General features: G+C 37.0%; 1 protein-coding gene across 5 annotated transcripts in view; it reads left to right on the top strand.

Annotated features, from left to right (window-relative positions):
- Positions 1-26,491, top strand: part of LOC145261138 (endoplasmic reticulum aminopeptidase 1-like) — a 938,216-nt gene that overhangs the window by 547,688 nt on the left and 364,037 nt on the right. For all 5 annotated transcript variants that reach the window (XM_080119414.1, XM_080119415.1, XM_080119412.1 and 2 more), the window contains exon 3: positions 20,736-21,009. In XM_080119414.1, the coding sequence (XP_079975540.1) occupies positions 20,736-21,009 (274 nt within the window). The remainder of the gene's footprint in view (positions 1-20,735; positions 21,010-26,491) is intronic.

Raw genomic sequence — 26,491 nt, 5'->3', positions numbered from 1 at the left:
ATTGGGGGGTGTAGGTATGGGGGGGATGATAGAAGGGAAGATAGTCGTTTCAGTCATGAGGGGGTTCTCCTCCCCTGACTGAGGAGGGAGCCAGGTGTTGGAACAGATATTATACTACGGTTCTAGGTGTCTCCTAGTGTTGTTGGTTTCGAGGTTAAGTAGGGTTGGTATTGTTCAGTGTGTTGTATTAAAGATAGGGGTGTTATGTCTGTTTGTGGTTGTATGCGCGCACGTGTGTGTGTTTTAATGTGTCGATTCTGATTTAAGTGTGGGTGTGTGTATGTGTATGTGTATGCATGCGAGTGTACCTTGCATTTCATGTTTTTGTGTGATGGTATTAGGTTCTGTTCAGTTCAGGAGTAAATATATATATATATATATATATATATATATATATATATATATATATATATATATATATATATAAAATTAATTGAAATTTTGAAATACTTTCAGATTACAGATTGCATAATATTGTAAACTTAAAGTCCATATAAATATTAGTATTAATATTTATAAGACAATCCCAACCAGATATTAAAACTCAATATACGAGATAGAGCAATATTATAAATGAACATTTTGTAAATTAATAATTTCATGGCTAATTTAATAATCAATAAGGAATACAAAAAATTAAAAATATTTTTCCTTTATCCATGGATTTTCAATAAATTGTTCACGTTATCAGAGGGAATGTTCTTAGCAAAATAATGCTTATAGGCGGTCATAAATTTTGCTATTTTGCACATAGATTGAAAACTAAAAAGCTAGCATGAGAACTGTAAAAGAATTAAGTTCCATGAAGAAAAACAGAGGCACAATAGTAAGATCTGAAGCAATTTTTGTATTCCTTGTCACATAATAAATTTGTCATAAATTTTTAAATTTACAGAATTTAAGTCCACATTTTCATTTGTATATATACATATATATATATATATATATATATATATATATACAAAGAATTCTTCATGAGTTTTGGTTTTAAGTATAGCCGAAGGGACTCAAGTTATATATATATATATATATATATATATATATATATATATATATATATATATATATATATATAGTCATACACATACAGTACTGTTTTCTTGTATCACAACTCATCAGTGCGGCTCGACTAGCACCTCATAATATATAAATATCAATAGAGAATAGGTTCCGAAACGGCTGAGCCTATATATATATATATATAGTCCTGGTCAAAATCATAAGAACACTTAAGAAAGTAAGCGTTTACGTATATTATCGAATTTTTAATCAAACAAATGGTTGAAACCATTGCAATAAGGGAAAATATGATGGAAAAAAAATGAAATCTTCTTCATTCGAAACCTTAACCCTGATCTAATAATTATTTTTTAAAAACAAACATTTTCACCAGGTCAAAATGATAAGACCACTGATAATTTATCTAACAAAAGGCAATTATAAATTACTAAAAATGGTCTCAGTATTTAGTATAGCCTCCATTATTACGAATTACTTCAAAAATTCTCTTCGGCATGCTTGCGACTAAGTTTTTTATCAGTTGCGAAGGAATTTTATCCTATGTACTGAAAACTGAATCGGAACGTTCCTTTATGGAATCATACTGGGTTCCATCCTTGAACACTTCTTTTGCCATCCATCCCCAAAGATTTTCAATGGGATTGAGGTCCGGAGAACATGCTGGAAAAGTATTCTCGTGCTTGTGTATCGCAGCGTTGTCTTGCTGGAAAATCCAATTTCTTCCACACAAACATGGACCTTCAGTTCTGATAGAAGCATTTTCAAGCACTGAAATGTACTTCAATGATGTTTGCCGGCCTTTCACTACTTGCAACTTTAGGGTCCCAGCTGATGAGAAAGCACCTCAGATCATTAAAGACCCTCCTCCACTATGCCGAGTTGAAAAAGTCCCTTTGGGCAAATTTTTATCATGCCAATAGTGTTGAAATCCATCTGGACCATCTGGATTAAACTTTTTCTCATCGGAGAAAATTACATTTTCCCACTTCTCTTCATCCCAAGTCTAGTATTTGGCGGCATATTTAAGTCGGTTAGTTTTGTGCTGTTCAAGAAGACGTGGTTTCTGCAGTCGCTTTAAATGACTGAAACCCTTCATTTTCAGATGCCTTCTGATGGTTTTAGGACTACATTCTGCTGCTGTTTGGCTTTTTAATCGACTTGAGCTCATACTGGATTTTTCTTTTAAACTTCTTCTGATACGGCGATCCAGAGATGGCATTTTTTTGGTCGACCTGGACTCTTTTTGTACTCATATTGATATGGATTTCTTAAAAAAATTGTTATGACCGTTTTGCTACGATTCACTTCGTTTGCAATGGATCTATGGGAGAGTCCACCCCTATTAAGCTCAAAGATCCTTCCTCTCTCAAACTCTGATAATGGTTTCCCTTTTGCCATTTATAATTTAGTAAGATGTTTTTTATCCACTAACAAGTTGTTTTTAGTAACATAGAAAGCTTTTCGTATTTATTTTTTCAAAACTAGTCGATTTTATTAAAGTGGTCTTATCATTTTGACCAGGTGAAAATGTTTGTTTTTTAAAAAATAATTATTAGATCAGGGTTAAAGTTTTGAATGAAGTAGATTTCATTTTTTCCATCATATTTTCCCTTTTGGCAATGGGTTCAACCATTTGCTTGATTAAAAATTCGATAATATGCGTAAACTCTTATTTTCTTATGATTTTGACCAGGACTGTATATATATATATATATATATATATATATATATATATATAATGCAAATGATCTTTAGAAGAAACAGACCAAATTATAAAGCTCAAAAATAAAATTTAATTATTGAACAAATAAAAAGTATTTATAGTATAATGCAAATATTTACTTTTTACTTCAAGCCCTGATTAAATAAAACGCTTATATTATCCATCTTACTTGTTCCATAGCTTCTTTAAAAAAAAAAAAAGAAAGACCAAACCCTTTTCTTGTGCACATATTTATTATATACTAGCATTTCAGCTCGGCGTTTCCCGGGTGTTTGGAGGTGCATGTTGAGCAAAAATAAATAAAGCGGTCAATTTTTTAAACTTTGACTCCTATTATGACCCCTTAACATTTATTGATTTGGGCTCAACTCAAGTTAGATCCATGCCCAAGAAACCTATATCTAAAATTTCAAGCGTTTACACCCAAAATTGTCAAAGGAGTTTGGTAGAGTTTTCAAAGATCAAATCGTTTTACTTTGACCTCTTAACACTCAAATTTCCAGCCGAAAACCAATCACAAAGATGTTCCCAAATCTCAGTACCCTGTATATCAAATTTCAAGTCTGTAGACTTAAAATTGACAGAGTTAGTGCGTAGGGAAATGTACACACACACACACACACACACACACACACACACACACACACACACACACACACACACACACACACACACGTTCACTTTGATAGATATATAGATTTGCCTGTACAGAATTCACTTGTAAACTAATAAACCAATTGTTATGAATTTTGGAACATAATTATTAGGTATAAGGGTGAGTACTGCAGACTACATTGAATTTAATTTCATGCAAAAGGGGCAAATAGGAATAAAAGCCCTTCATAAACATTCAGAGTTAAATATGAAGAAAGAACAGACAAGATCCAAAATTAGACACTTTCTTTTCACATTTTTTTCTTTGCGATTAATTACTCTTTTCTTGCTGTCTCTCTTCATGTGTATGAAACGAGTGTTGGAATAAAGGAAACGGCAATGGAGGGAAATCGATTACCTTTTACTGTCAATAAAACAAATATCTTTTTTCTTTTGAGTGACTGCCGTTTAATTGTCATGACCTTATTTTTTATTTTATTTTTTTTTTTTTACATTTTCACCCCAAACAAGGCAAATTGCAACTTTGGTGTAGGGGGGGCTACTATCAGGGGTAACAACGACTGGGGTACTATGTAGGGATTTGGGCAGCAAGATGTCGGTTCACGTTACACTTGAACTTCTGCACGTCAGTACTGTTGGGGAAGCAGGGACCTGGAATGAAATTCCAGAGTCTAGTGGTTCTGGGGAAGAAACTGTTGGAGTAAAAAGATCTTTTACATCTAGGGATCTTTACAGTGTGGGGGTGGGTTTTAGTAGCCTGTCGGGTTTGTTGAGGGTGCTCACATCGTGGGGACACAAGTCATTGCAGTTCGTCAGAGCATTCACCACTAAAATACTTCTGGAAAAGGCAGAGGGATGCAACATTTCGTCGATGGGACAGACGCTGGAGCTTAGATGCCAATTCAGGGCCTATCAGGTTTGCGACTCTCTTTTGAACCTTGTGAAGGAGCGAGAGACTTGTAGCAGATGCACCAGCCCAGATGTGACAGCAATACTCCATGCATGGGCGAATGGTGGCCTTATAGAGGTACAGGATACTTTCGGGTGTTAGTAGTTGTCTAGCATGGTAGAGAGAGCCCACCTTTCTTGCAGCGGCCCTGGCAATGCCTTCAATGTAATTGTTCAAACTCATGTTTCCTGTGAATGTTAGGCCAAGGAGTTTGAAAGATGTACTCTCAGATAAAGAGTCGTTGGCCATTGCTATAGGTGGTAGAGAGGGTTTCTTGTAATTATTGAATGAAACTAGTTTAGTCTTGGCAGCATTGAACGCGACCAACCACTTTTGTCCCCATTTCACCACGGATTGGAGGTCTTCCTCTAGTGTTTCTGCCATTGCTTTAGAAATGTGTTCATTCGTCTTCCTGTCGTGCCTGCCATAGAGTGTAGTGTCATCAGCATGTAATTTTGTCGGGGGGGGGGTCTATGAATATCAGGAACAATAGAGGTCCAAGGATAGAACCCTGGGGCACTCCCGCATTTATATCATATTGTTTAGATGTACGACCGTCGAGGACAACCTGGATTTTTCTCTTATCTAAGAAGGATTTAATTATGTTAAGTATTCTGCAAATGTTTCCGTATGATCTAATTTTCCTGAGGAGACCCTCATGCCATACCCTGTCAAAAGCCTTAGATATATCTAGAGCTACCACTCTGCCCTCCCCCGCTTTGTCCAGTGAATGGTATATACATTCAGAGATTACAGTTAGGATGTCTGCTGTGGAACGGGCTTGTCTAAATCCATGTTTTTTGTCAGTCAGAAGTTTAGCATCGGTAAGGTGATGGACTAGAGCATAGTTAATTAAGGTCTCAAATATTTTGGCAAAAAGTGGGAGGAGGCTAATGGGGCGATAATTTGATGGGTCAGTCCTTTCGCCAGAATTCTTGAATACTGGTACAACAGAAGCAGTTTTCCAACAGCCTGGAAAGCAAGCTTCATTAAGGCATTTGTTGTAGAGTTTGGAGAGAACTGGAGCTACTTCGGCTGAGCACTTTTTTAATAGCACAGCTGGGATATGATCGGGTCCACATGCTTTTGAAGTGTCAAGGTTTTTTATGATAGCATGCACCTGAGCAGGGGTGGTTTTCAGATCATCTAGCGTGGCGTCTGTCCTTATAGGAAAGTCAGGTTGGGGGTGGTTGGAAGAGTCCAGTGTGGAGTTTGAGGCAAACCGACTGGCAAGCATGTTAGCCTTGTCGGTTGCTGAGGAGACAACCTCGTGATTGTTGGTTAGTGGGGGAATGGTTGATTGCCCATTATTTACTACACTGTTGTAGATTTTCCAGATGTCTCGAGTTCCTAGTTTTTGTGCTTCGATGCGCATTTCTTGTAATAAATAATTTTACCAAAAAATTCTTCATGAGTTTTGGTTTCGGTTTCGATTATAGCTAATGACACTCAAGTCATCTATTCTTTTATAAATAATTTTCGAAGAATTTTTCATAAGTTTTGGTTTCAGTTTCGATTATAGCTGAAGGCACTCAAGTTATATATATATATATATATATATATATATATATATAGTCATCCACATACAGTACTGTGTTGTTGTATCACAACTCATCAGTGCGGCTAGACTAACATTTTTCTCTAGCTGTGGATCAAACCTAGAACTATTGTGTTTACAGTTGGCAGCTTCAACCACTAGACCAAGAATCGGTGCGTGTAAATGATATCATCAAATTTCTTTTTAATTAAATCGAGCTACTATTTTATTTACAAACAAACAGACAGCAGGCTTCGCTTAATTTCTAAATAAGCAGTTGGTGAAATACATTTACAACAGTGCTCAACCCAAAGAGGGGGGCTTTATCTAGTCATCCACATACCGTACTGTTTTGTTGTATCACAACCCATCAGTGTGGCTAGACTAGCACCTTTTCCTAGCTATGGATCGAACCTATGACCAACGTTTAACAGTAGGCAGCTCTAACCACTAAACCAAAATCAAGATATATATATATATATATATATATATATATATATATATATATATATATATATATATATATAGCAGCAGCCAAATACCGCAAGAAGCTCCGGCTGTTGTTTGGGCAGTTGGGTTTTTATCCTGGCTTGAGGTAGTTGCTTGTCTAGCCGCACTGATCAGCTGTGAAACAGCGAAACAGTACTGTATGTGGATGCTCCCTATCTTAGGTTGAGCAAATTGGGAAGTGATATACAATTTACCATTAGCATATTAAGCGATGCTCTTTGTGTAAACAAATTGAGCTTAGGTATTTGGACAATGTCAAAACATTGTTAATTCACTGCCTGCATAGCAGTAGCCAAACTTACTTATTTTTAACGAAATAAAATCAATATATAATGTGAACCATTCACGCATACACATTCATGAAACAGTTACCTATCAGATAAAAATCTGACAATGCCCAGTTCTGACCGTTAGCAGCCCGTTTTTCTGGATGAAACCCAATTAAAAAGTTTTCCACATGTCTGAATATCCTAAATACCAAGTTTCATGCCTGTAAATCCAAAATCCGTTGGGTATGTAGGTCGAGAAGTGTTCTCAAACACACACACACACACACACACACACACACATTTGCACTTTTATAGATATATAGAAATGCCTAAGGGAGCAAACGCTCAATAACTTAGCTTCAATATAGTAATAGATAGGCCTGAACTGATATAGAAAATTGCTGTTAAATAATTGTTAAATAAAATTTATGGTTGCCAGATGCCGTTTTCTTGGACAAAGACATTTATGCAGAAAAAAGATGATAATAATTTTAACTTAAAATATATATTGTATTAACCTATCCATGTATCTATTTTCATAATTAATGGATTATAAGCTATAAGTAGAGCATCTAGCTGAATCTCTGCAACCTGGGAAACCAAACCAATTTTTATGGTGGACATTAAAGTAAATAAGCACGTGTGTTTGAGCGTTACTATTTAAGGAGAATGTTTCATCTATACTATCAGAGATGTGATCGATTAGAGTACAATCCTGACTTGAGGGAGAACGGTAGAGAAAATATAAGTAACTAACGCAGTGATGAAAGGCTAATCGGAAGCACATAAAAACATACTCATCTGATTCAAAACGTTCTCTCTTGGGAGAGTGTAACAAATATATACGCCAAGTCCGTGCATATATCTACCCGAGTCCTTATGGCAGAAAGGGACGTATCCTGTCATGTTAAAGTAGTTAGAGGGGATTAAGGAGTGTAAGTTTGTTTCACTTAATGCTAAGATATGCGGGGAGTTTACTAAGAGGTAAGACTACATCATCTAGATTACTTCTAAAGATATTTGTGAAAGCGAGCCTCAAGAGAGGAGGTGAATTGTGATTTTTTTGGGTGGTTGTCTGATTTGATCGTGGGTTGTCATTTTCTCATGTTTTTATTTAATTTCAGGTTAGGGGAGAGTGCTGAGCAAAGTGAGCCAGTTTTGACACCAAGTATACACACACAGTGGTCCATTAGCCGAGTCCTGCCTGTAAAGTTGTAGCCTCATGAAAGGCCACCAGAGATAGCAGCAGGGTTCCTTTCCATGCACAACATGACACTACAACTATCCTAATAATATACAGCTGATTATAGAGCAGCCGCTTTAAGCAGTACCAAAGAGTTAGGGCTCATGTACTGTCAGTCAGAAACAGCAGCCAGACAAACTGTAAATCAGATACCCTCACCCTCTTAGAAAAAAACTGGCCCAAATCAGCTGAGTGAGCACAAGTGGCATGCAAACAAACCTAATTTGTTCAGTTTTTGAGAGAAATTGAGAATAGGGAATAGGGGAATGCCGTTCAATGTCCTAGTCAGGAAACAAGGTCAAGCACAGGGTGACTCTGGTGAGTCTTCGGTATTGTATCTCTGCGCCTGTCTAATAGATAAAAAAGGAGTGTGAAAGCTGGCGATAGGCAGAGCCTATCTAGTCCTTAAATAATTTAGGGGAATTTGTTCGAGTCACCAGCTTTAGGAAGGTTGTTGACCATGACTGAGGAGGTCTCCCTCCCCCAGTTTTAATATCAGAGTTTCCTTTTCTCAGATAGATGACCTGACAAGATCTACAGGTCCATCACACCGAGAGGGGTAACCATGTGGCTGGTTTCGAAGTCTGTTTTGAACTCTGTCAAGGCTGGATAGGGCATGCAAAGACGCTCCTGCCTAGATGTATATAATCATATATAAAAATGAAACGTGGCTAGTGAGGGTTGAGGAATTGTGTTGCATAGAGAAAAATGATATGATAATGATACTATAGATATGTAATGTGAATCTTAGTTCTGATGACCTCAGAAGAAGATTAAATCTGGACAGTATAGAGAGATGTGTGCAGAAGAGTAGACTTTGACAGCAAAGGCTACCAAGAAAGAATTGATAAGAGTTCTTGGGTAAGTAGATGTAGAACAGCTAAATAGCTGGTTCAGTTTGAAGGTGCAGCCCAAAATAAAACAGGAAAAGATAAAAAATGGATTTAAGGGAAAGGGGAAGAAATAAAGACCTAGCCACAAATAGATTCTTTCAGAAGTCGATTTCTTTAGAAAATAATTAGAGAACACCTTCAAAGACTTGAGCCGCAAAAGATATGAGTGGATCTAATTCTGGCATACACAATGTTATATTACAAAAATGAGTGTATGGAAGCAAGAAGGACAAGCGGAGAAGTTTATTTTAACCTTTGATTCAAGGTCCATGAAATTGTAGCAGGTCCATGAGATTGTAGCAGGTGCTGTTGGTATTGTCAGGATGTTCTGGTGATGGGCGGAGGTGGTAACAGGATGTTGATCAGCTGCTTAGAGTAAGGATAGATGTCAGACAGCAGGCTCTTGGGAGTCGGTGCCAAAGAAGGGGTAGTCTGCTGCAGGTGTCATCTGGGGTAAGGTCGACGAATGCAGGCTGCTATTAATGCTGTGGCTAGAACTGCTGCTGATGTTTTAGCTGAGATTAACGATGGTTGGCTGTTGCTGATGATGTGACTTGGGCTGATGCTGGGATGGCAGCATTGATGGATAACCTCACTGTTCGGCGATCTAGCCTATTCTGCCTGGTTGTCGAAAACGAGCTGTATTTATACTTGGCCTGCAGATGTAGTTGAAGACATGGTGGCTCTGAATGATAATATGTCGTTTTCGTTTTAGAGTTGTGTTAGTTTCCACATTTTAACGTACAGAAGGAAATCATCTATTTGAGGGGTATGTTCGCTTGTCCGTATCAGATTTATGCTGATAAACTCATGGATGTATTCGAGTAAGAATTTTGTTCTCATAATATTCTATGGGTTAATTATTTGTGCCGATATACTTTCAGGAGGGTTGTCGGCTGTGATGTTCATATTTCAAACTTGATTCTTTTTTCTGTTGTTCCGTTTCTATGGTTCCCTCTAGTAGTTTTCTTGCTGGGATGACTTGCGAATTATGCTGTTGATGTAGACACAGAAAATAACAGGCTTTGACACTCTCGCATTGGGTACGTCCGTTTAGTTTGTGTCGACAAACAGAGTTCGTCTCAGCGCCGCCATTGTTGTCACTATCACTGCTCCTGCTGATTTCGTGTTTTGTTTATGTAAATCTGAAGGGATATGCAATATGACAACAATTATCAACATTACCGTCATTTTTGTCTTGATAGAAAAAAGGCAACATTCTTTGTCCAAGATTCTTCATCCTTAAACTACTTGTCAGAAGAAATCATGTTGATCTCTTCCATATCCATGTTTAAAATCGTCTTGGCCAAAAATTCAGACGGTATATTGATGCAATATCTTCTGTCTTTTTATATGGCTTGTTGCACTTTACTATTCTTTGGTCAATACGATTGATTGGTTGATATATATATATATATATATATATATATATATATATATATATATAATCTTATATATATATATATATCTGCAATAGATCTTCTCAACAGACAATTTTATATATTGTTTTCCTCCCAATATTCTGATAGATTTATACCAAGGAAATCTCATCCATCAATTTATTGATGGAAGTATAAAAGTATCAAAAAGCGTCAAGAAATATCGAATCTTAAATCGATTATCTTATAGCCACAGGAACTTTCTCTCTGTCGTTTATTTTGATTTGGCAACTTCATTGCGCTGCTGTGAACTTTGACCTTTCTCTACCAAAAACAGATTCATAATGAAAAATAGTGTTTATCTGATAACTTGATATCGATCATACCCTGAGTATATGTGCTCTTGTGCGAACTGTTTAATGGACAAATATATGCATAGTAAACATTCAGTTATACCCCGGTTACTTGGTCAGTCAGTTTACCATGTTGGGGTTCATTCTAGTTAAAGGTGTCCTTGCAACTCTATGAAAGGCTTTATCCGTCCATCAGCTAATCTTTCATGATTTATTATATTCATTTGTCAAATAATGAATTATTACTAATCAAGGCCAAAAACTGCTTACTTAGATGGATGGATTTATGAGCGGATTGAACATCATGAATCGAATCAACAAATTTGCATAACATTTCCAGAAATAACATTTAAGATGAGGACATTAGTCTGATATCTTATAGAGATGATTTATAATAAGCATGTGTTGACATTGGATTCTAAGACGACCATGTTGTAGCCCCTTGGGAAGCAGATCTGCGATAATTAAGTCCCTCATGCTTCAGATTTTTTCAATAAATCTTAACATTTTAAGAAAGACACAATCAAGCTTGATGAAAATTGGTGTGTCTATTGTGACGATAGCACTAAATATGTGTCTAAGTTTGATAGGCTCAAGAATTTTTAACTTATTTAAAAAATGTAATTACTTTTTCATATGTCACGCTTAAATTTGAAATAGCATTATCATCATTAAATGTACTGATTGAATCAAGAATGTTTTACAAGTATTATTTAGATTATTTGGTCTGCTCTTCTCACCTCGAGTGTTATTTTCACACAGTTTGGATCGATGTAACCGCTGACCTTCTTCAGATGTATTTTGTTAATCTCGGGAAGCTTTTTGCTAAACTTTGGAATTTGCAGGAAATTTTAAACAGAACCTCATAAGTAATCCGCAAGAGCCCATGGTGTAACAGATAAAGCACTTTGTAAAATGTAAGGGATATTCTTCTAGAGGTTGAAAGTTCAATCTTCCGTGCAGGTGATACTCAGAACACAATTGCAAATTATTTAGAACTTCTAACCAGTTATGGCTAACAGAATGAGAACATGCTACCCTCGTAGAGTAAATAGAGGATTCTGTTCGGAATTATGTGCACATTCTTGAGTTTTACAGATAGATTCTTGACTTCGAAAAGATACACCTGAAGAAGGCTGAAGCTTACATTAGCTGAAACAGTGTGAAAATAACACTCAAGGTGAGAATAGTAGTTCAAATAATTCAAATAATATGAACTAGTGGGACCTGTGGAATTTCCACAGGTCTCACTAATTCATATTATTTAGATTGGGGACTCATTTATGTGTAATATATTGATGTTGGCATTCTGAAGATGTTCAGCATAAATGAAGACATGCTGATATTATTGTAGCTCTTTTGTTAAAACTGCAAAAGTATTTATCTGGTGTAGTCCAGTTGTAAAGTACACTTAAATATGATATTTTAATTCTTGCATATTTCGTATGTATTATTTTAGAGTTAATGTTCTATCGATTTTTATATATTATAAAGTTGCAATTTCCAAAATAAAAAATATATCCATATGACTTGTGTGCATCAGCTTGAATCAAAACCGAAACCAAAACTTATGAAAAATAGATGCATGTAGATATAACTTGAGTGCCATCAGATTTAATTGAAACCGAAACCAAAAATTATGAAAAATAGATGCATGTAAATATAACTTGAGTGCCATCAGATTTAATTGAAACCGAAAACAAAAATTATGAAAAATAGATGCATGTAGATATAACTTGAGTGCCATCAGATTTAATTGAAACCGAAACCAAAACTTATGAAGAATTTTTGGTAAAATTATTTATTACAAGAAATAAAAGTACATAAAGATTAAACGACAGTCACTCGGATGTAAGCATGACACGCAAAATAAATAACACACACGCTATCCTATTAATATATAGATTTTCAATCCTTATTTCAAAAATTCAGAAACGTTTTACAAGTACTTCCACATTAAATACTCCAATGAATTTGTTGCACTCGTGACACCCCCTCGACGTAAATACCCCTGACAAACTTGACAAGCAACAAAATCACACCCCTTAACTGTAGAAATCCACAGATTCTTAAAAGCTTTCTACTCAAATAGCTTATTTCCCCAAACCGCTTGCATTTGGAATTCCCTTCCTGCTCCCTATTTACCTGAATGTATCAGCGCACATAAATTTAAATGCAATGTAAACTAGTATATCGCTGCACAACTCTGCACTTATGATTTGGGGTGAAGTGAAGAAAAGAAAACAAAAGGATGACCATTCTAGTTTTCTTATTAAACTGATTACTAAAAAAATAGCAGTTTTGTATGTGATATAATACAGGGATTTTCTAAGACTGATAATTGATAATAGTTTCGTATACTTGATATTCGAACATACATGTTTTCATGTTCGTAATTGATTAAAAATGATTTACCACCTACGATTAAACCAGAATCAAAGAACAAATAGTTTAATAACAATAAATTTGTAAGGTATTTATTATTAAAACGGTATTTTTCTGCTACCTTTGCTAAGAAAAAAATCAATTTTCTGTTAAATGTGATGAAAACAGTAGTTTTCTAATATCTATGTTTTATTTTGATTTAAAAAAAATGCTTCCTATTACCTTTTGGTTAGACCAAAGAGAGAAACTGGAGTTTTAGATGGAGTTTCGCCCTTATGAACAAAAAAGGGAATAAAGTTCCAAATTTTGTGGTAAATACGAGATTTTATTGGAAACTCTCGTATCACCTTGCGAGAATTAAGATTGGATTTCGTTCTTATTAGCTTTACAAACGTTCCAAACCGAGTTCGGGCGTTTGACAAAAAAAGGACACCAAATGTATTTATGTTTAATCTTAGGAGCATTGACTAACAAACAGGAAAATGCTTTGTGTTTTTCACAGTTTACTTTTATTTTCATCCTTTAAAGCATGAGTTTATGCATTCTTCTGTTGTATGGAAACAAGCATATTCAATATGAGTAACATCTCTTATGACTATCTTTATATTTATTGTAGACAAACTATTAATAAATGAAATGTATCTGTCCTCCACGATTTCTTAATCCTCTTTTACATTCTAACACAGATCTCGCCAATTACATACGTTTTTATTACCAAAAGCCATCTATGCCGAATATTAGCAAGTTCAAAAATAAATTTAGTTTCTCTACACACGCATTACTAATCTTGATGAAATAGAATATTAGATATTCTATCTCTTTACTTTAATAGAAACAACAGTTTTCTGCTGCCTTAATTTTTTAGAACACATTACTGAAGGACAGCTTTGCTACAGATTATATCATGGTAACTTTCAAATCCAACGTTTTCAAATACTTATCATAAACCACCCCATAAGTAATAGAATTTAGTTCATTACATTACATATTCTCAATTTTCTTATAAGGTTTCATTTTATTTCATATTGAGTGGCTTTTGGCCTTTATGACTCGCAGTAAAAAGGTAAAATTGCTGTTTTCTGATACATTACTTAAAAAAGAACAGTTTTTAAATTGCTTTGTTAAAACTTGTACTTTTCTCATATATTTGACAAAAAACCCCAGAAAGTTTATGTTACTTTCGTTAAAACTAGCACTTTTTTTAAAAATATAATATAATGATAATAAATAATAAAAAACGAACAATTTTCTGATACATTTAATCGGGAACAGCAGTTTTCTGATACATATGTACTTGATTTAATAAAAATTGCACTTTTCTGATATATGCGATCCTTGTACATATATATTTATACAGCGTGTCCCAAAAGAAGCTGACGAATTTTACATTTGATTAACTTCCTCAGTATTTAAGTTATGCTTACCAATTTTCATATGTAGGTAGATAAGCCTGTCCGTGATATTTTGATATACAGTAAAATATCATAGTCTACTTATTCTAATTTTATTCTAATCCACTCGGCCACTGTCAACCGTGAGAAATGTTGTTGAAATTTAAACATTTATTTTTAAATGTTTTTAACATTTAACCTGCAGAAGTTTAAATATAATGTGAACACACATCTTGCTGCCCAACTCCCCACGATCCCCTGTTAGACACGATCCCGAATAATAGCCGTTTACGTCCAAGTGGTGATACGCATTGTTTGGAGTGAAATAAAAAATAGATGTGACTATATTCCTTGTCTTTGAGTAAGTTCATTACTCCTAAAATAGGTAGATCAGCTTACTCCACAACAACTTTCTACCCTCTTTACATAAAACTACTTTATACTAGCAGGCCGGCTGGCCGGCATTGCCCGGATATAAAATACGCTTAAATATGATATTTTGATTTATGCAGATTTCGTATTTATTATTATATTATATTGGACCCAATATATGCTAATGATTTTAAAGGTTTAAAAAAATGACTCGTGCACTACGACCAAGAATCGAAATCAAACCGTTTAGCTTACGATTTACTTTTTCCTTTGACATGCTATGAAGACATGTTTGCTGCAAGGCAAAAAATTAAAACATGAATCAATAGCTATTATGTTTCGCATGCATATCTGCAATGCCGTTGTTTGACCTTCAGCTGGCAAATTCCATTTTTTAAATTTTCATTTTTGCATCGATTTTCCCTGGCTAAAACCCAAATATAAAGTTTTACATGTGCTCGAATACCCTATATAGTAAGTTTCATGTCTGTATACCAAAAACTGACAGAGGAGTTTGGAAGGCAAATTTTTTTAAACAAAGGGAGAAGAAAAAGCTGTTTTCTAGGTTGGCAGTATTTTGCGCGAACAGTTGACAGAGATGGTGGAAATTTTCTGTTTCTATGTCTATCCTTGTAGCCATGTCACTAGTAAGAGTGCTGGAGGTAAACGTTTTGTCTGGGCTGACGTTATCCGCCTGATAGTCAGGGACCCGAATCTTGGATTAACCACTAAGGAGGCTGTCCTATCAGCAGGTGCAAAGTACTGGGGCTGCTGTATTGCCATTTGGTGAATGGATTCTGGACCATGCAGTAGCGTCTGGTCGGGCCTCTCGATGCCATACTAGTGGGTAATTGTTACGGCTTTACCTTATCATTAGCTACAAAAAAAAAAAAAATTCTTTGTTTCTTTTTCTCTCTTAGTTTCCCCTCTCTGTCCTGCTCTAAGTAAATCTGACGACCTAGTCCATAAATTCCAAAATTTCATCATGACAAGTTTCAAGAAAAAATACACGATTAGACCCCTACTACCATGTCTCCTTCTCCAACATCAGGGATCTACATTTTAACCTTCCAGAGGTTGAAACCCAATTACAGGAGACTAAACCAGACCTTTTATTTTTAAGTGAAACTGGCATTGGACAGGCTATTTCCCTAGAAGAGTTTGCAATTACAGGATACTCTAACTTAACTTCTAAATCTGACCCCCAAGATCGCCATGGGCATGGAATATGTGCCTATATTAAAGATAGCTTTCCATGTGGTAGGGACATCTCTAGGGAAGATCCTAACTTACCCTATATGTGCTTGCGAGTTGCTTTAGCTCACACTACTGCATTTATATTTACCCCCACAACAGCGGAGTTACTATCTTTCAAAGCATATCTGAGAAAATTGACCAAGTCCTATCTGCTTATCCTTCAGCTAACATTCACGTATGTGGAGACTTCAATGTTCACAACGTCGAATGGTTGACCCACTCAAACAAGACCGATGATGAGGGGAGGTTCTGTCATGATTTCTCCATTGCCTATGATCTCACTCAGATTGTTCAGGAACCCACCCGTGTGCCCGACAATGACGGCCAGTATGCGAGCCTACTAGACCTTTTTCTCACAACTTGCCCTGAACTATGTTCAGTTTCTGTTCTGTCGCCTCTTGGATCTTCCGACCACTCTGTTGTATCAATTAAGATAAAAATGAAATGTAATAAGTCCCCAGACGTACCTCTCCATCGTACAGTATATCGATACACTAAGGCTGACTGGGATAGCTTCCGTACATTTATATCTGATCTACCTCTGCATTCCATGTTTAAAAAGGATGTGTCCTCTATAGTATTAGACCTGACGGAATGGTTAATTGTAGGTATTGACCGTTTCATACCCTCTAAAAAGTTTCAGTAAAAACCTAACAGCCAGCCATGGTTCTCTCCAGAATATGCTGCTGCCATTGCACACAGAAATCACTTTTTCCACTGCTTCAAACGTAATAGATGTATGGAAAATAAAGCCGCTTTCAGGACTGCCAGCAACCATTGTAAGAAAGTAATAAAGAACGCAAGAGAGTTGTATGCTCAATCTGTTAAGTCCAAAGTAGCTGAGCAGCAGCTTGGTTCCCACCAGTTTTGGCAAATAGCAAACAGAATCCTGAACAGAAGTGTGTGCTCCATCCCAACTATTATCAATGGACCTGAGGTAATCTCGTCAGCATCAGACAAAGCCAAACTCTTTGTCAAGAACTTTGCAGATAATTCTACCCTTTGCGACCAAGGCCGCCAACCCCCAATATTTCCTCCTGTATCAGAAAATACGCTATGTGATATATGTATATCTGTACGTGATGTTGCCAAGCTAATCAAAAACCTTGATTCCCGTAAAGCAACTGGCCCTGACGGTATTCCAATTATAGTACTCAAAAAATTTCAACCTGAACTAGCGCCCATACTTACAAAACTGTTTAAACGTTATCTTAAGGAGAATAGTTTCCCGTCTCCCTGGAAAATTTCATCAGTATGCCCTGTATTTAAGAATTCAGGTGATCGCTCATCCCCCTCTCAGTACAGGCCAATAAGTCTCCTGTGCGTCATGAGTAAGTTGCTAGAATCTTTGTTTAATACAGAAGTAATCAACCATTTCAACAAAAATAACCTTCTTAGTGACACTCAATATGGTTTCCGTTCTGCTAGATCTACAGCAGATGTGCTTACAGTTATATCGCATAGGATTAGCAAATCTCTCGACGGAGGCAACCTTTCTAGGGCAATTGCTCTTGACATATCTAAAGCCTTTGATAGGGTATGGCATAAAGGTTTACTTCATAAGATCGCTAGCTATGGTATAGCTGGAAAAGTCATCTCAATTATTAAATCATTTCTTTCTGATAGATTCATAAGAGTAGTAGTTGAGGGGCAAAAATCAGAAGCTCACAGTATTAATGCCGGTGTCCCTCAGGGGTCCATCCTGGGCCCAACTCTTTTCCTGATCTAGATTAATGATCTTCCAAATCACATCCTTACATCATTTGTAGACATTTATGCTGACGACACTACCATTTATGGTAGCACATCTAAGAGTAAACGACCAAGTTCTCTCCAATTCTCTCTCCTCTGATCTTGAGCATGTAGTACAATGGGGAAAGGAGTGGCTGGTTACTTTTAATGCATCTAAAACCAAGCTTCTTTCTTTACATCATCAACATTCTAATCCACATCTGGCATCAATTGAAATGAATGGCTCTGGCTCTCGTCTTCAGGAGGCCTCAAGTTTTGACAAGCTTCTTGGCTTGACCATTACTCCTGATCTTAAATGGAACACGTACATCAAATCTGTTGCCAAGGCCGCTGGAAAAATGGTGGGATCTTTCTATCGATCCGGTAAATATCTCACTGCTGATGCTATTCTCTATCTATATAAGAGCCAGGTACGTCCAAGGATGGAATACTGCTGCCACATCTGGGCAGGAGCTGCTAGAAAGGACTTGTCCTGCCTTGATAGAGTTCAAAATAGACTTTGTAGCCTCGTAGGAGATGTCCTTTTCTCTTCGCTGCAACCTCTATCTCACAGAAGAGATGTTGCGAGTTTGTCTCTGATGTATCGTTATTTTCATGGAAAGTGTTCGACTGAGCTTCAATCTATGGTCCCCCCTCGCCAAACTTTCACAAGAAACACTCGTCTAGCTGTAAACACTATCAATAATTCCCCCCACTCTTTATCTATGCCTAAACCTAAACGTAGATTCCATGAACAAAGCTTCTTTCTTAGAACTACACGCCTGTGGAATTGTCTTCCGTTTTCCTGCTTTCCGGCTGACTACAATATGGTTGTCTTCAAGTCTAACGTAAATAAGTTCTTGATGAGCCGTTCCATATAGGTTATCAAATTTACCAAATTTTCATTACTAATGATTACTATATTGTCCAATTTCTACTGTACACTCTTTAACCCTTATCCTTGAGTGGCCTCTTGGCCTTGATAATGTGGTGATGCCTTTGTAAAAAAAAAAACAAAAAAAAAACACGTATATGCATACATAAGTATATATAGAAAGAGGTTTGTGTTTACTATAACCTTTTTCCGCAAATATTACACAAGTATAAATCATGAAGAATATCTTCATGAATATAATTGCACGTAATAGTTAACTAAATACGATCATCCCATGAGAAAACCGGAAAAACTAATAGGGAATTAATCAAAATGAATGTTTAAAAGAATATGCAAATTAGCTAGATCTTTTGCATACAAATGAAATTCCACGACCCACATATAACAAAGTTGTATATTCTTTTTAAATAAATAAAAAAAGTGTTTTTAATATGAATATCAATAGAAAAAAAATTATAGAAGTATAGATTAAATACAACCTACATTATCAATTTTTTTGTGTGACAGGCGTTTTTCAAATTCATAATAATCAGTGAATTTGTTTTAGAGTGAAACCCATACATACCAGTATGCACGTACCTAATTTAATGTAGAGTTTAGCGGAGGTGCCTGGCCTTGCCTGTTATTTTTTATTATTTATTTTTATTTTTTTACAAGGTGGTCACCACTTATCAAGGCCCGGAAGCCATTCAGGGATAAGGGTTATTGTAAGTACGGTACGTTAGTGTGGAGATTTAATAAAGTGTCTACTTAAGGGGGCGGTTCATGAGGAATTTGTTTACGTTGGACTTGAAGACATCCAGGTTGTAGTTAAGTGGGAAGCAAGCAGACCGAACAGAGTTCCACAGGCGTGCAGTTCTAAGAAAGAAGCTTTGTTCATGGAATCTACATTTTGATTTAGGCATAGATAAAGAGTGGGGAAAGTTTTTGACAGTGGATTCAGCTAGACGGGTGTTTTTCGTAAAATATTTGCAAGGAGGGGACCAGAGATTGGAGTTCAGACGAGCACCTGCCATAGAAATAACGATAAAACAAAGATAGGCTTGCAACGTCTCTTCTGTGAGAGAGAGGTTGCAGGGAAGAGAAAAGAGCATCTCCCACTAAGCCACGAAGTCTATTTTGTACTCTCTCAAGGCAGGATAGGCTGTTTTAGCAGCTCCTGCCCAGATATGGCAGCAGTATTCCATCCTTGGACGTACTTGGCTTTTATATAGATAGAGAATTGCATCAGTAGTAAGATATCCTCTGGAGCGGTAGAAGGATCCCACCATCTTTCCAGCGACCTTGGCAACAGACTTGATGTATGTGTTTCATTTCAGATCAGGAGTGAAGGTCAAGCCCAGAAGCTTGTCAAAACATGGGGCTTCTCCTAGACGAAAGTATGCTTAAATATATTTAATTCATGTAGATTTCATATTTAGTATTACAGAACCAATCCCCTATTGAATATTATACTGTACCTAATATATAGCACTGATCACCAAAATTAAAAAAAAAATCACTTGGGTGCCATCAGCTAGAATCGAAACCAAAACATTTAGCACTCCAGCTACGTTCCCTACCATTTGAACTATCGACAGATAGATAAGAAAGATTTAAAACACTTCAAGCTATGAATGAATTTGTGCATGCACAAAAGTAATAGTAATATGTTTGCAAGTTGAAATGAACATTTTGCATTTCAACTTGCTGACATATTTCTGTACGCATTAATCATCCATTCGAACAAAGATTTTACTGGCTATAAATGATTCTTGGTGTATGATTACTATTTCCTGCTAATTTCAGTGTTATATTAGCAAGAGTTTAAGAGTTTATCGGTTAAATATTTTCACACAAATACACTCACATATATACATCTACCGTTTTATCGATATAGATTACAGTATTTTAGATGTTGTTTCTTCATTATTGCATTATATTTTGTTGTATTATAATTTGATTTATGTATGTGCATTTTGGTTAGATGACTGATTTATCCCCCTTGAAAGTGCTACATAGAATGAGTTATCTGCCCTTAAATAATTGTTTGTTAGTGCATGAGAGGACATACATAGCGGCATTGACTAATAAGGATCCATTTTGAGGTAAGCAGGTCGCTATATAAGCTTCAAAAGATATGGTACGTACTCAGGATGTGTGTGAAAGATTATCATATTGAACGAATCCATGTACTCGCCAGAAAAGTTTTAAATATTCTTTATTTCTTGCAGATACTTGGCCACAACTCAGTTTGAAGCTTCGGGGGCTCGGAGAGCTTTTCCATGTTTTGACGAACCCCATCTGAAAGCGAATTTTTCTCTTTCCATGGTGAGAGAGGAACGGCACGTTGCCTTATTCAATATGCCCCTGAAGTCGACATCAACCTACATGCACGGGCTGACCCTAGAACGATTCGACACTAGCCTGAAAATGAGCACCTACCTTGTGGCATTTGTTGTGTCAGATTTTGTGAATCAAACAAAGTATTCGGCAACTGGAATCCTGGTAACCGATTTTCAATATTTTTTTCTTTTCTTTTTCCACGATATGAAAAAAAAAGAAGAAATGATTAATTTGAACGCAAAAGTAAATATGATCTCAACGTTCATTGGTTTGTGGATCATTTTTACACTAATCTATTAATAATAAAAATCATGTATCTGTCTGTCTGAAACCGAAAATACACAGTTTATGACTATTGTACTTTTATTCTTGTACTTTTATTCTTTTTATTTATTCTTATACAGCATAATCACGTTGACACACCGGTTCTCATGAGATCACTAAAATTAAGCAACATTGAGCTTGGTAAGTACCAGATGGGTGACCATTTGGGAATTCTAGGCACTGTATGTGCTCTCCGCTTATCCAGTTGTCCTGTACATACATATCACTTGTACTGGTATTTAACAATGTCGACGCAGGAGAGGTGTGGTTAAAGATTGCGCAACTCTTGCCACAAAAATTTAAGGCGTAGGCACCCCTTCGTGGGTATCCATAGTCTGTCAAAGACTGAAGGAGCTCTGTGACTTTTATTCTTAATATGGAATCCTATGGAGAAAATGATGTAGTATAAGCGGAAATAGTACATGGATAATGGCTTTTTTACATTATATTCATTATTATGTATATACGAAAATAACATCTGTTGTATTAGTCTTATATGTTATATATTAGTCTTATATGTTATATGTTAGTCTTATATGTTATATATTAGTATTATATGTTATATATTAGTCTTATACGCAGACACTGGTGACTATAAGGGCTTCTATAAAGCCCTTAAGTCAGTGTATGGCCCCACACACTGTGTCCAGAGTCCTCTACACAGTGTAGCCGGCCAGGTACTTCTCACGGACGCAACATCCATCCTGAGTCGTTGATCAGAGTATTTTCAGACCCTGTTCGGAGTCGACCGTACCATTCATGACTCAGCAATACTCCGTATTCCTCAGTTGCCAACTAAAATGGGATTGGATGAGCCTCCTTTCATTTGAGGTGCGGCAAGGCCCCAGGAACTGATGGGATCCCTCCAGAGATCTGGAAATATGGAGGTCCCGAACTGCACATCAAGCTCCATGAACTCCTTGCTTGTTGTTGGGAGCAAGGAAAACTCCCACGGGACCTCCGCGACTCAGTCATCATTGCCTTATACAAAAACAAGGGAGAAAGATCGGCCTGCTCAAACTACCGGGGAATCATCCTGTTCTCTATCGCAGGTAAAATCCTTGCCCATGTGCTCTTGCACAGACTGATACCTGCTATCATGGAAGACCATCTCCCTGAAACCCAGTGTGGCTTCAGAGAAAACAGGGGCACAACAGACATGGTTTTCGTCCTCAGGCAACTCCAAGAGAAATGTCGAGAGCAGAACAGGGGTCTTTACATTACGTTTGTGGACTTGATCAAGGCATTCGATACAGTGAGCAGAGAAGGGCTTTGGCTGATTATGGAGCGCCTCGGCTGCCCCTCAAAACTCCTCCACATGATTATTCAGCTGCATGAGAATCAGAGCGGCCAAATCAAAGTGAACAACAACCTATCAGAACCCTTCCTCATCAATAACGGCGTGAAACAGGGATGCGTCTTAGCACCGACTCTGTTCAGCATCTTCTTTAGCATGATGCTTAAACATGCAACCGAAGACCTTGATGACAACGACAATGCGATCTATATCCGATATCGCCTTGATGGCAGCTTGTTAACCCTCAGAAGGCTGCAAGCCCGCACAAAGACTTTCGAGCATATGATTCGAGACCTTCTCTTTGCCGATGATGCAGCCCTTGTTGCCCATACAAAAAGAGCCCTGCAGCAAAGGCTGCCCAGCTCTTTGGACACGAGATCAGCATGAAAAAGACAGAGGTCCTCCACCAGCCTGCTCCGCGGGAAGAGTACAACCCTCCCCACATCACCATAGGTGAAACCGAGCTAAAGATAGTACACCAGTTCACCTACCTGGGATGCACTATCACCTCAGATGCAAAGCTCGACAAGGAAATCGATAACCAACTAGCCAAGGCGAACAGTGCTTTTGGCTGACTATACAACAGAGTCTGGCAGAATAAACACCTGAGGAAGGACACAAAAATCTGTGTCTACAGAGCCGTAGTACTGCCAACCCTTCTTTACGACTCTGAGACATGGGTAACCTACTGCCATCACATACGACTCCTCGAGCGTTTCCATCAGCGCTGTCTCTGCACCATCCTCAATGTACTCTGGTATGACTACGTCACCAATGTTGAGGTCATCCGGCTGGCGAGGACCACCAGCATCGAGGCTATGCTGCTAAAGTCACAACTGCGCTAGGCGGGGCACGTCTCCAAAATGGAGGATCACCGACTGCCCAAGATAACTCTTTACGGTGAACAATCCACCGGCTCCCGTGATAGAAGAGCTCCAAAGAAACGTTACAAGGACTCTCTGAAGAAGTCACTTGAAACCTGCCACATTGACCAGCGCCAGTGGTCTACTCTTGCTGCAGACCATGTCATCTGGCGACGCACAGTCCACCAGGCCGCCACCTCCTTTGAATTCTCTCGCATAGAGATCCTGCACGAAAGATCAAGAGAAAGATTTGGGAAGTCTCAGCAACCGCACCTGATGGAACTTTTGAATGCAGCCGCTGTGGGCGAGCCTGCTTGTCTCGCATTGGGCCCATCAGCCACAAACGTGCCTGCAGTTGACGTGGACAACCACCTTCAAAGAATCTTCATTCGCAAAGTAAAGCCATTGAAGTCTTATATGTTTTATATTAGTCTTATATGTTATATATTAGGCTTATATGTTATATATTAGTCATATGTTATATATTAGGCTTATATGTTAGAGTAGTAGACAGTGGAACGATAAAAGTGTCACTCTAAAGAAAACGAGATTACAGTTTTATTTTAAAACTTTTATTGAAAAAATTAATTCAGGTAATTTAATAATGTAGTAGAGCTGGCATCTATTCAATGCAGCCGCCTTTAGCCTCAATCACCATCTCGATATGGGTATGGAACTGGGAGCATGCCTTTTCCACAAATGCCAGCAGGATCTCAGCCAATACTCGGCGATCAAGCTTGCTTTGGTGTTGTGCGAGGTCATGTTGGTGATGTTCTCAACGTATTAATAGATGTCAGCTCTAGTATATAATCAAGTCAATTAATTTTTTTAATAAAAGTTTTAAAATAAAGCTGTAGTGTTGTTTTCATATGTGAATACGTTTTTAATCATTTTGCATATATTATACATAGATTCGAAACCTGATTAATTTCTTAATTTATTTATTGCAGACTATTATCCTCATCTTTCTTAGTTGTTGTTTCATGACGTTTCGCCCAACTATTCCTCTGGCCTTCGACGGGATAGGAACTCCGAATCTCCTAACTGCATTCTCAAAAATTACTGCCATCCAGATTAGTTTCGTTCCCATATATTTTTTAATCGATTTCCCCCATTGGTACATAAATTGAAACCTGACTAATTTCATCTTAAACACATTTCCCTACTTATGTTATTAATTTTAAGTTTTGACTTACGTTTCCCCACTTACATTTTTAATCGCGAGAAGTCTCCCAAAAATGGGGACGAAACGTTGAGAATTTTCTAAAAAGGCCATAGATTTTCTTTCCCTTTTTTCCATCATGTTATAAAATTTTAGCCACTTTTATTTTATTTGTATATATATATATATATATATATATATATATATGGTTTTAGGTTTTTACAGTAATGTTTTATTTGTGCTGCATATCCATGAATAATTAATTTTAGTTGGATGATGATGATGATGATGATGATGATGATGATGATGATGATGATGTGGTGGTGGTGGTGGTGGTGGTGGTGGTGGTGGTGGTGGTGGTGGTGGTGGTGGTGGTGGTGGAAACAACTGATCTACCATTCTCTAAACACTCGGAAACTACTTCCTAATAAACAAAGGGAAGCTAGAAAGGGAAAAGAATGACGCGCTACTTGTTATACAAAGATCAAAATGCCCCGAAGGTGGCAAAAAAGCAGAAAAAAAAATATATAGCTATAAAGTGGATTGATTATAAAAAAAGCCTACAACAGAATCCCTCAAGTATGGAATACTTCAGAATGTACAAGATATATGATAAAATTATTAATATTAAGAAGGCAATGGAAACTGGAACTGACAGCTGGGGTACAGCACCTGACTTAGATAAGATATTGAGAGGTATTTTACAAGGGGAAGTTCTATCATCATTGCTGCTTGCCACAGCCAGCCATGATGCCACTCAACTATATACTCAGGAAATATGATGTTGGATATAAATTTACAGGTACAAAACAAAGGCTAAACAACTTCACGTATATGGACGATCTAAAGTTGTTTTTAAAAAGCTAAAAGAATTAGAAAAGCTGATAAGCACAACCAGAATCTTCAGCCAGGTTAGTAAAATGGGTTTGAGGTAGAAAAGTATACACAATGACAGGGAAAAAAATGCAGACTGCAGAGGACATTGAGCTATCAAACTAAGAGAAGATCAAATGAAGGCACTTGGGAAACATAATAACTATAACTATTTGGGAGTTCTAAAAGAAGACACCATAAAATCTACAGAAATGATTGTGAAGATTGGAAAAAAAAATACCTGAGAAAAACGTAAAGAAGAAACTATAAGAATACGAATCTAATTACATTGGAGCCAGAAAAAATTCAAACTTAACTAGTTTAAATGTATGAGACCTATGCAGCGGACAGCGTTGAGACTAACATGCGTACAAACCTGACTATGCTTACTTTATAAGACGTATGGAGTCGATTAACTATACAATATTACAATGTTCTTTTACTTGGAAGTTACCATGTATCAAGACCAAATGCCACTCGAGGATAAGGGTTAATGAATCTTCAGCCAGGTTAGTAAAATAGGGTGGGAGTGTAGTTATCTATAATGGTGTAAATTGGGTAGAATTTGATTATATATAGGGGAGGGCCCAACAAAAACTTGTTTACATTGGATTTGAAGGATTTTATATTCAACCAGGAAGCAGGCCAGAGAAAGTGTTCCACAGGTGTCCAGTTATGGCAAATACATTTTATTCATGGATTCCCTGTTCAGATCTAGGGACAGATAGAAAGTGGGGGGAAATCATATATAGTGGTTTTAGCTAGTTGAGTGATTTTTTTGTGAATGTTTGGCAAAGGAAACCATTCATAGATTGGACAAAAGAAGAACTTAAATATCTTAACCAGAAGACTAAACACCTAATGACTATGCATAAAATTCAGCGTAAATCTGCATTTTCAAATGTGAGGTTGTATAGGTTGTAACCATAAAAGTGTTGTCCAAAAGAAAACAACACTACACCTTTATTTTAAAACATTTATTGAAAAAATCAATTCAGATAACTTGATTATATAGTAGAGCTGACATCTATTCAATATATCTGCCTTCAGCCTCAATCACCACCTCAATACAGGTCCAGAACTGGGAGCATGCCTTTCCACAAGTGCCAGCGGGAGCTCAGCGAA

Source organism: Euprymna scolopes, chromosome 37 (assembly GCF_053919585.1).
Source record: "Euprymna scolopes isolate OS-2025 chromosome 37, ASM5391958v1, whole genome shotgun sequence".
In the NCBI taxonomy this organism is placed as follows: domain Eukaryota; kingdom Metazoa; phylum Mollusca; class Cephalopoda; order Sepiida; family Sepiolidae; genus Euprymna; species Euprymna scolopes.
Note: the sequence above shows the minus strand (reverse complement) of the source record. Positions and strands in the feature narration are given on the sequence as shown.